This window comes from Nuphar pumila, chromosome 3 (genome assembly GCF_984573655.1).
Source record: "Nuphar pumila chromosome 3, dmNupPumi1.hap1.1, whole genome shotgun sequence".
Classification (NCBI taxonomy): Eukaryota; Viridiplantae; Streptophyta; class Magnoliopsida; order Nymphaeales; family Nymphaeaceae; genus Nuphar; species Nuphar pumila.
Window position 1 is genome coordinate 128,658,360 of NC_143251.1, and position 12,205 is coordinate 128,670,564.

General features: G+C 36.4%; 1 protein-coding gene across 1 annotated transcript in view; it reads right to left on the reverse strand.

Moving 5' to 3' along the window:
- Nucleotides 1–7,882, reverse strand: part of LOC149843742 (uncharacterized) — a 66,970-nt gene extending 59,088 nt beyond the window's left edge. Inside the window, exon 1 of the mRNA XM_090000046.1 lies at nucleotides 7,610–7,882. Within this exon, the coding sequence (XP_089856172.1) occupies nucleotides 7,610–7,782 (173 nt within the window). The 5' untranslated portion in view covers nucleotides 7,783–7,882. The remainder of the gene's footprint in view (nucleotides 1–7,609) is intronic.
- Between the last annotated feature and the right edge of the window lie 4,323 nt (nucleotides 7,883–12,205).

The following is a 12,205-nucleotide window of genomic DNA, read 5'->3' on the forward strand; positions in this document are numbered from 1 at the left end:
CTTTTAATAAAAGAAAAGAAGGGAGTCCTACTCACTTTCTTCTCTTATTTTAATAAAAAAAGAAGGAAAAAGGGGTTGTACCTTTCCTCTTCTCTTCTTTTAATAAGAGGGGCTCTTTCCTAAAAGGAAAAGGGGGACCTTACCCTCTTTTCTGTTCTCTTCATTTAAGAAAAAAAGGAAAAGGGTGGGTGTTTTGGTAATCCCCCTTCCATTTTAAAGAGAGTTGGTGGGAGGAGAAAAAAGTCAAAATCACCCCTCTGACCAGCCTCTCAATGTGGATCCATCTAAATTGGATCCAAATTTACACACATAAAAAAATGAATACAAATTCTTATTTTTATTACATTTTATATTTTTTAAACTTTTCAATATTTTGATATTTTCCCAAGAAAAAACAGTTTTTGAAAATCTCGCCAGGATATAGGCGGATATGATTTAAAGAAGCGGTGGAGGATGTTGAACCTCATAATGTAGTCCAATTCATTAACGATAATGTAATAAATTTCAAAGATGTTGGATTAATGGTGCATGAGCAATAGGAATGTTTTGTTTGGTGTCTGTGTGCAACGCATTGCATTGATCTCATACTTAAAGATATTGGTGAGATAAAGGGCATTTCAGAGTGCATTGAGATATGCAAGAAAGTAACAAAATTCATCTATAATCATTTGGAAAGCCTAAACTTGATGAGGAGGTTTACCAAGGGGGCGAGTTGATACGCTCTGCATTGACAAGGTTTGCTGCGTATGTCTTAATTGTACAAAGTCTTATCATTCATCAAAATAAATTAAAACAAATATTTACTTCAGATGAGTGGTTTGCTATGAAGATTGTGCAAAAACCTATTAGGTTTGAGATAGTGAAGATAGTCTTCTCTATGAAGTTTTGGAAAAGGTACAATATGTTTTTGAGGATGACAATGCCACTTGTGAAAGTGTTGAGAGTGGACACTGATGAGAGCCCAATTAAGCCCTATTTGTAAGATGATATGGACAGGGAAAAAGAGCATATTAGAGAAATTTTCAACAGCAAGAAAAAAGTATTATATGCCAATTTGGAAGGTGGTTGATGGGAGATTGATTGGTTGTTTCCTCTTACTTCAATCCTGCCATTAAATACTCCCCCACATTCGTATATGATAGAGAAGTGCAAAAGAGCGTCGTGAATTCCATTGAGAAACTAAATATAGATCATAGTATGCAGAGACAATTTCATTTGGAGCTAACTATGTGATGCAGAGCAGGTCCGGGATGTAGGTCCGGGATGTCCACGAGCACAAAAAGTACAGGCCGGGACACCCCCATATCCAGCAACACTCAAAAGTCGTCTCGGGTTCGGGACCGGACCCGAGACCCGGATCCAACTGCCGCCAAACTCTTTTAAATAGACCCTCTTAGGGTTGCGTGCACACAGAAGTTTCAGAAATCACAGTCGTAGCTTTCCTTCAGCAGTTTTCTTTTCCTCATTTTTTTTATTGTTTTCTTTTACAGTCTAACGCCCTTTGTTGTTTTCCTTTTGTTATTATTGCTCTGTCAGTTGTTTGCAGCAGCCTTTACCTTTTGTCAGCCTTTTACTGTTTCTGTTTTGGCTTCTTCCGGTTGGCTCATTGCAGCCGTAGGTTTCTTTCATGTTGTTTACCTTTATTTCTTTACATTCAACCACTCTTTTTCAGTTTCTTTACCTTTGAACCTTGTAATGTTTTATTAGTCCATTGAAAAGAACAGAATCTTGATTTCTTGGCAGCAACCTTGTCGTTTTCAGCATTCAAGGTTTTATTGAAATAAAGTGTACATCAGTGGGTTGGTGGTATTCATTGGTCATCCTGTGTGTTGCACGACGAGAGAAGAGTGGTTGTCCATCCCTCACTCGAGGGCTGTACAGCCAATCCCTATCCATTTTGTTAGAGTGCAGCCAAAGGCAGGTTGTTAACGGTGCGCCTAATATTTCTTCATCGCCCAACGCCCACAAGCAGTTTATTTTCTGCATCGGAATCGTGCCCCTCTGCTCAACATCCAAATATTCGAGAAAACCGACACCTTCGCTGCATCAAATGTCGTGCAGTGAAAGAGTGCAGCCAGCAACAAACCAGCAGCATGTCGGCACCCATTAACGCGAAAGTTCACGCCGCATCAACGAGTATCGATGCTGACACCCATTAGTGAGAGTTTTCGGTTCCCGCACTGCATCACTATGTATTAACAAAATGATGAGAACTTTGAAAGGAATGCAATCCAGTTGTGTAGCTCATTGCGGCTAGGTATGCATTTGAAATTCAATGTTATTATAATCAATTATGTATTTTTGTGTTGCAAGGATTTTCTCTCGTGATATCGATTATTTTTTTGTTCAGATCCATAGTGGAATAGGCTTGGTGGAGACGAGAATTTTCTTGGGCACATCCATACAAATAAAAGGAATAGATTGGAGCACTCGCAATTGAATGATCTTGTATTTGTCACCTACAACATGAGATTAAAGCAAAAGTAACATTAAGATATATGTTAGTGGATTCAGTTTATACAACCTACATTATAATTAATATCTAAATGTTGTAAACAAATACAAATATAATCAAGAAGATGAAAGAAGCGCAACTATGACTCATCAGTAAGGACAACATTAACATATTGGATGAGTGGGTAGAAGATCTTGTTGTCTTGTATGATGATGAGGATTGGAGGCAACAGGAGGTTGAGATGGAGACTCAGGTGGATGATGAAAATAATGATTAAGCTGGCACAAAGCTGAATGAGGAGGAAGGAGAAGAAGAAGACTCTGAAAAAGAAGATCCATCATTTGAATGTCATTTTTGATATAAATGACGAGCATAAATAGATTAGGATGCTTATTCTTTTGTTTTGTTATGTAATGTATGAGTTTGATATCAAACAAACACGCTTGTGAGTTGTGACTTTTGTTAGATGCTATGAGTTTTGTTTTGAATGTGTTGCTAGTGCATGTTTATATTTAATTACTCATAATACATATATTCATGTTCTTTTTTTTGTATTGCATTCTATGATTTTATTTTATTGTTTGAAGTTTTAGAGAGTTTTCTCTGTTTCGTATTTTTCATATTTTTCTAATTTTTAATTCAAGTTTTTTTGTATCTTATAATACGATACACTTGTATCTCAAGCTCGTCTGATATGGGTTCTGATATGTTAACTACAACATTGGATCCAACAAAACAAATTCTCTATCTCACATTGTCTACTATGTTGATTGATGAATTCTCTGGATAGATTTATTTTATTGAACATCAGCCTAAACTATTTCATAAATTTAAGGAGTTTAGAATGGTAAAAACTACTTCCAAATGTGATATCCATACCTTGAGATGCAATAGAGAGAGAGTACTTCAAATGAATTTTTTAAGTCATATCCAAAAGACAATGAAATAGAGCATCAATTTTTTCTTGTCCTAAAACTTCATGGCAAAATAGATTTGTAACAAGAAGACACAAACATATTACAGAGGTTTGCTTGTCTTTATTGTGTTCAAGTGGTGTTCCAAAATTTTTAGAAGCATTTCATACAAGTGGCTTCCTAATTAACAGATTGTCCACGAAAATCTTGGATGACAAATCGCCTTATGAACTGTTACTTGGCAAGCATTCAAACTTATCTATGCTTATAGTATATGATACTATTTGCCATGTTCACATTGATAGCACACAAAGAAGAAAGCTTGAGCCCAAATCAAAATTGTGTCTTCATTAATTACCCAGATAAACATAAAAGATAAAGATGTTTTTCCATATAATGAAGTCACTCATCATGGCATTTATAAGTTGTGGATTTGATGTCGGGCTCCAACATTCTTAGCGAAGGAGCCAGTAAACTTAGCAAAATATTGCAATGTAACATATCAAAAAGAAAGTCATGTTGAAAGCAATGTTGTAAGTATCGTACGATACGGTATGATACGTATTGTAACTTTGGGTCTAATCAATACGATACAAAACCCGTATCGAGATACGGGTGTGTATCGTACCTATATCGGGTGTATCATACGATACACCCCTTGTATCTTACGATACACAATTAGTACATTTTATGTTGCACTCAATTCATTTTTTAAATTTTTTTTTAATATATAAGAAGACTCCTTAAGGTGAGATTGTGTTCACTCCTAAAGAACTTGAGAGTAATTTGGGACTTGATTTCTTGCAAGAAGAAGTCTTCATTTTTGTTTGAATTAAAAAAAATTGGTTATGTAAAATTTTTAAGTATTGAGAAACACTTGGGATTTTTGTTTTTTACGTAAGCATGCACTGTTATGGATCTTATGACTTGTTAGCTTAGTGTTGTTGTTTATTATTTCACAATTTACATTTTTCTTATGAGATATGCATGTCACTCATAACAGCTCATGGAGACATAAATGCTTCATATGTGATTGTATGGTTATATTTTGTGCAATTCATCATCGTTTCATGTTATATGACTTTTTTAAAAAAATTGCTATTTTTTTATTTTTCTTGAATTTTTGGGGGTTTTAAAAAAATTATTAAAAAATTATGATATGTTTACGATACAATAAGGTGTTACTTTGGGCCCGACCGATACGGGTAATGATATGATACTTACAATCTTGGTTGAAAGAGTTTGGGGAAACCCCTTATGACTAGGGATGGCAATGGACCGGGGCGGGGACGGGGCCGGGGGACAAGGTCTTCACCCCCGCCCGGTTTTAAAATCTGAACCTCCACCCCCGCCTCCATCCCCGTTTCATGTCCTCCATCCCCGGTCCAAACGGGGGCGAGGCGGGGCCCCGTTTCCCCTTAGTCTATAGTCATTCCTTAAAGGATTGAGGACGGGGCGGGGTGGGGCTAGGCGGGGATTGGGACAGGGACGGGGACGGGGCAGGGCAGGGAAAAGCGTAAGTCCATCCCCGCACAAGGATAGATTTTAACCTTCATCCCCACCTCCATCCCCGTTTCATGCCCTTCATCCTTGCTCCAAACGGGGCGAGGCGGGACGGAGCCCCGTTGTCCCCCGGTCCAATGTCATCCCTTTTTATGGCCCTTGACATGGTATTAATGCAAATCCAAACTCATCAATCTTCCAACTAGGCCTAGATGAATGAAACCTACTTTGGTTTAATGAAAAATTGTGTTCTCTATTTTATTGCAATATTATCTCTAGTAAGGTCAAACATGCCTCTACTCAAGCACACTATCAATGAACGAGAACAAATATTGATGATACCCTAAGCAAATTTTCCCTATCAACATAGCCAAAAGAACTTTCAATATAAAAAAGGAGAAGAACTGAATCATAAAATAGATGAAACAAAGTCTCAATCTAAATGAGCCTATGATGTTTCCCAATAAGTTGTGTGCATGACATACTTGCCTGACACCTCAAAACTAAAAGTACTTTAATGTATATGCAATTAAGGTTTTGAATCTCGTAACTAGGAATTTCAAAATACTCTCAAACCCACTTAAATTCACTGCATATCCTTACCATGTTTTCCTATAAGAACATGCATTTACCAAGTAAAGCTAAGATGTTTTAGATGTTATAGCAATCTACTTTGAGTTGCTTATGGAGGTCATCTGGAAATGACAAGAATCCTGGGAACACCTTTTGTGGTACTGCTCATTTGTATAGTCCCTATTTGCACTTGATTGGCCAGATCTGAGTGTGACCACCAAAGCTTCCTCAATCCTCATGCATCCAACTTACTGGCCTTTAAGCTTTAGCAAAAAGAAGAGATGGCATGTTGTATGAAAATGATGGTAACATTTGACTTGGTGGTTCATTTGGTTAGAAAGGAATAACCAGATTTCTGATAATCATTTTTGTACCCAGATTCAGTTGAAGGTAGGAGCATGTGTAAAAATAGCCAAACTGACATTTGTCCTGAATGGGAAATTATTTATTGTGTAATTTAGACTGATCGCTTTGTAGTTGCTGGTGACAACTAGCCGCTCTTTCCTTCTTTCTCATCTATAATAAAATCCCTTTCACTTTTTTTAGGGAAAAATGACAATCCATATCCAAGAATGAAACCCTCACCTATGCCACCTAAATAGTGGGTAGAGGTGGTCAGTCCTAGGTCCCAAAAACAAGGTACCGGATGGATTCTATCAATGGGTCTAAACAGAATATGTGATAGTCTTCACACGCAAGGTGTACATAACATCTTTTCTTTAGAGAAAATAACTTAGAAATTATACAACTGTTTGCAATGAATTATTTGAAATGTATTCTATCTTTGAGGAAAGGAGCATAACACTCTTGGCAATTATTAGGTGTTCCCTAAAAGAGTTTGTGAAAGTGACCAAGAAGCTGCAAGGATCGAACACCATAGAATACAAACAAGGTACCTAAAATATTTGAATGACTAACAAGATATGGAAATCAAAACAAGAGAGATGTACGAGGATCAAAAGTTCAAATCAATAGATAAATTTTACAGTTGAAGGGGGCGAAGATGTTCTCCCCTTAGCCCCACCATCTTCTAGTACAAGGAAGGCATGCCATATCCGTCTACTGAAAATTGTGAACATACCTAAGAAGATTGAAGGATCTCGCACTAAAAAAAGTTAACAAAGTTGCTTAAAATATCTGAAAAACGAATTTGACAAGGGTCCATGGGAAAAAGGGAGAGAGATTAAGTTGGAGCCCTAAAAGTTCCCATCAAATGTCCAAGTTAGGACTAGAAGTGGTTGTATCAACATGAAAATCATCATCTTAATGGTGGTGGTGCAACTGTACCATCATGAACAGCCAGTGGTGGTGACGGATTTGTTATAGAACATTTTGGAGTAAGTAGTGGTTGTGGTAGCGTATTACTAGATGAAGAAGTTAAATGAACAAAACCCTAGAAAATGTGCCCAAAATGATTGAATAAGTGTTCTTTTTTCTCTCGTTTCTTTCAGGATGATCCTTTACACCTAAGTGTTCATCATCACATGCATGTGAAACAAGATGAACAAGACAACACTGAAAAGGCACGAACACATCATACTATCCAAAACACATATTAAGATCGCAACCGAATTCCTCAACAGAGCGAACGGAACTCTAGAGTCTCATCAAAGTTCCTACAACACAACACTCCTCCTTCCACCAACAAAACCCCCAGCAATCCCCGCACCCTACGCCCATTCCCCCGCCTAAATAAAACTCCAATGACCGCGAAAACGTGAAAAGGCCAAAACCTCTGCATACCATTTTCCATTATCCACCACTATTCAGAATCAGACCAACCATCCCTCCCGCCAAGCACTCCCCACTCCTCCATTTCCACTATCAAACAACACAACACAACTCCTGCAAAAATTACACTTCCCAAACGCATAAGAAAGAGTCAGAAATTCTAACCTATCATCCATGACAAAGAGTTCCCTCATTCCGCTCCAAATTCTGCATTCTCTTCACTCCCTTTCCCCCCGCTACCGCACCAAAAACACCAAGACTACAAAAGAACCGTAAATTCAAAGACGACAAAAGAAAAAAACTCCGAGAAAAAAGCGAACCCCGATGAGAACCTCATTCCACTAAATCCACATTGATGAGAAAAAGAAAACCGAAAAAGAAGAATGATGATGAAGGCGAAGAAGAAGAAGAAGAGGAGTAGGAGAATGCTTACTTGCAGAACCAAATGCAGAGTTGGAAGAAATCGACGCCCTGCAGGGAAACTCCCTCGCGGAGCTGCTGCGCCATCCGATCCATGATGAGCCGCACCACCTCTCCGCTGCTTATCTGCGGCCTCCTCACCGGCACGCCGCCGCCGCCGCCCGGGAGAGGCGCCACGCTCATCATCGCCCCCTCCTCTCCGGCGACCGCGTCCGCTCCCGCTCCCGCTCCGAAGTCGTACGGACACGGTTCGATCGCTCGCTCAGAGCTCCCTCTGTTCTCTCTCTCTCTCTCTTTATTTGAACTGACTTTAAATAAATTTTTGGTTTATCTTCTGTCGGTGGTCGGGTTCCCGCTTATTACGAGAGGATGCGGACGAAGTTCTGAATTTACCGAAAACATCCTCTCACAGGCATGACTTGACTGCTAGTGCACGTCACCGTAAAAAATCTGACACTGCTAGATTCAGCCTTGTTTTTTAGTGCGTTGTAGACTGTTAATTTTTAAAGCCCTTAGAAAACCTGATTATGTGCCACAACTAAACAAACATCTATAAGATTTAATTTAAAACAACAATCTAAAACTTATGATTTTCAGCTCAATAAGTTCAAGCACCAAATTACATGGAACTAATTGAGCTGAAAATCATAAGTTTTAGATTGTTTTTTTGTAAATTAAATCTTATGGATGTGTTCGACAATGTTTGCTTAATGAGAAATGAGTTTTGAATCATATGATTGTGGCACATAATCAGGTTTTTTAAGGGCTTTAAAAATCAACAGTCTACTATTCACTAAAAAACAAGGCTGAATTTATAGTATCAGATTTTTTTACTGTGACGTGCACTAGCTGTTCCTTTTCTGAGATGAATAATTGTGGTTTTTCAATATTATAATATATGGGCTTTCACGAGAGTTTAAACATTAAAGCTAATATAAATTATAAAAAACAAGGATTAGAACTTAAAAGAATGTATTAGTATCATGGTAATATTGCGATAAAATCATGATATTTAAAGTTATTTGGTATCTCATGAATATCATGAGTTTATTATCATTTTTCCTATTACTTCTTAAAGACCAAAGAGGGGTAATTTGTACAAAAGTAATTTGGTTTGGAAAGTTTTTGAAAATTGCATAGAGGTATTGTATTTTTAAGTTTTCATGACATTTTGTAACAAGAGAGAGAGATTAGGAAAGTTCGAGAGAAAATCCTAGATATATGAAAGATATTAGGAAATCCTAACTAACAACAATATAAAATTATAGAAAATAATGAAAGTTACAAATAGATATATATTAAGAAAATTTTCCTACATCAGGATGCTAGATAGCGAGAGAATCCAATCAAGACGTTACCATAGCAAGAGAGAGAGAGAGAGAGAAAGTAAGTAAATCCTACCAAAATTACTAAAAATCAAAATTATGAACTATATTAAGGGTTGCCTAAAGTTTTTTTTGTGAAGATCTGATCACGCTGGCTGAGCCTACCATACCTATGGTCGCCCTGTCAGCAGTGTAAAACTACTAGGCTAGGACCCCGCTCCCTGGGCCTATGTTGGCAATCGGCTGGCACATAGACGAGACACCCAAGGGAATCGAACCTTGACCAGCCATCTAGTGGTCAGGGCCCCACCCCACTACGCCAACCCCACATCCTGCTAATTTTAGGAATTAAAACAAGAGAGAGAGATTTAATTATTTAAAGTTTAGTTTGATTAGAGAAATATAAATATGGGATTTATATTTCAAGATACCAAATTTCAAAATCCATTAAACATGTGATTCATTAGGCTCCGGCCAAATCTTATTTATTAAGAAGAGAGATTTACATTTTAAGGATTTTATGTCATGAATCACAAGGAGGAGATGTTTTTAAGGCAGCCATTAAGGAAGGGTGTGCTCTTCTTCTAGGTAAGTGACCCTATGACCACCCTTGTTAATTGGAATTGAGGTTTTTTTTTCCCGGTTTGTGAGGACAGGCTGTTGATCTAGTTTACAATAATAGTCACAATATTTTCAACTAGCAATGGCAGTCGTTAAGTGTAATTTACATACAGCACTTAATAAATATAAAATTAAAAAAGCGATAGTATTGTACGATAAAAATAACATGTTTTCCTAAAAACTCTAAAATTTGCCTTATGATCAAACCCACAAATAGCCAACTTCGTTAGGACCTTTTTACCTTTTGTACGTGAGAAACTCACGAAGTTCGCAAGATATATCGCTTTGCTCATTAGGTATGACAAACTTCTACTTTAAAGGTTGCACATTTTTTTTAACCTTAAAAGGCACGCAAAGATTTATGTTATTTATGTTGTCTTTTCTATTGATCATAAAATTGCAAATACCTTAGTAAAATCACGTATTTTATTCCAAAGTTATGAAAAACATTGTAAATTTTCTTTATCCTTTCTTTAACCCTCACTTAAATGTATGTTTGCATATATTTGTTTGCGGTCTTCATGAAGCGCACAAAAACAAGTTTTGTGAACTTTCTTATGGTTGTAACTTTGCAAAAAACTTAGTAAAATCGCGTATATATGGTACCGTTAAAATGCTATTTTCATGAGAAAATATTTATTTTTTATTGTGAACATAAGAAGTTTCAGGATTTGACATATTTGCATCTCTTTGCACAATTAGGTATGTGATCCTCTTATAAAATATGTTGATTTATGTATGAGCATAGTATAAAAGCAAGGCTGGGATTTTATAAAAACTATAATTTTTTTGGTCTCCAACCATTGGGAAGATATGGCTATTTTCGCAGGGCCAAGCATTAGTGGTGAGAAGATCGACGAAAAATCATTAACAACTTTGTTGGTAAGTGCATCTTAAGATACAGGTGAGATAGGAAACAATGTTTTTGCAAGTTGTTCATGAGTGTTGCGGTTGATCATCTAAAAACCCATTATCATCATGATATGCGATATTCTTGAGGCCCAAGAGATGGACATATCTTTATACATATTTTGTTTTTTCATCATCAAAGAGGCAATGAGAAGCAACATTCTTGTGAAAATTTGAATCAATGCAATGTATGAGCGACTTTATTTTGTAAAAGAATGAAAGGAGTGCAATGTATTGCCATTTATTCATTTTGTAAAAGAATGTCATGAATGCAATGTATGAACGACTTCATTTTGTGAAAGAAGGAAATGAATGTAATGTATGAGCAACTTTATTTTATGGAATAATGGAATGATTACAATATATGAGCAACTTTATTTTGTGAAAGAATAATATGAATGCAATATATGAGCAACTTTGTTTTGTGAAAGAATGTCATGAATGCAATGTATGAGCACCTACATTTTGTGAAAGAATGAAATGAATGCAAACAAGACTGCATATACTTTATGCGAGGATGAAAAAATATACTTTATGCGAGGATGAGGAAGTCCGCATATATTTTATTATAAATACCTCACAAAGTTTGCATAAAATATAGGTAAAAAATGACTAATATTTGTGAGGATGAGTAAGTATACAAAATATATGTGGGCTTACTTATCACCGCATATATTTTATGCGGACTTACTTATCCTCCCATATAGTTTATACGGGCTTCCTTATCATCACAAGTATTAGTCATTTTTTATTTATATTTTATGCAGACTTAGTGAGGCCCACAAAACAACTGTGTGAATCTACCTTTTAGTCTGAGTTTGTAATACAACGTCATTCAATTCATTCAAACTAAACATGGTCATATATATATTTATTATATTCTTTTCATTCAATAAAAAATGAGCATGCTCATACATATATATTCAGTTAATTCATTAAAAAATGAACTTTCTCATACATATATTCATTTCATTCATTAAAAAATGAATATGTTAGAAACATTCACAGTATATAGCTCAATATTAGATAGTTCAGTGGACTACGTCGCACAAGGTCATTAATTGATGAAATAGGGAAAAGCTTAACATCAGGAGATTCGTTCTTTGGCTTCATAATGCTAGTGGGGTTACTAATTTTGTCCATAGACTCTCTATTCTCTCGAGCAAATGATTGAGGCAAATTTGCCTTATTTGCAAGGGCTCATTTCCAACCACGAATGGCTCCACATCGGAGGTCCAACTGGCATTAAGAAGCCAAAGATTGAACCTTCGATGTGGACCTATGTCTTATTAAAAATGAGTCCTTAGAGGAATAATTGTATGTCCTTAAGGTCAAATTCATGATTCACGGGCTCAAGGGTCGGATTGCATAGGAGGTAGTTTCGCCTCAATCATTTGGTTGAGAGAAAATAGGGTCTGCAAACAAAAATAGTAACGTGATTGGCATTAATAAGCTAAAGAGCAAACCATCTTCTATAAAATCTTATCCACCTCAGCCATGGCATCTTTCCCTTACTATTCCAAATCTTTTCCATTGTCACTTTTTAAAGGTGAAAACAAATCTTAAAATGTGAATCATTGCGTTTTTACTATTGAAGCATCGTTGTAAAGATTGAAATGTCTTAATTAATGATGGTAGGGATTTTCGCAAATTTGGGCAGATTGATATGTATTTGTGGATATCTTGAGAGAAAATTTGTATATTCGGGAGAAAATTTGCATATTTGGGAGAAACTTCACATATTTAGAGGAACT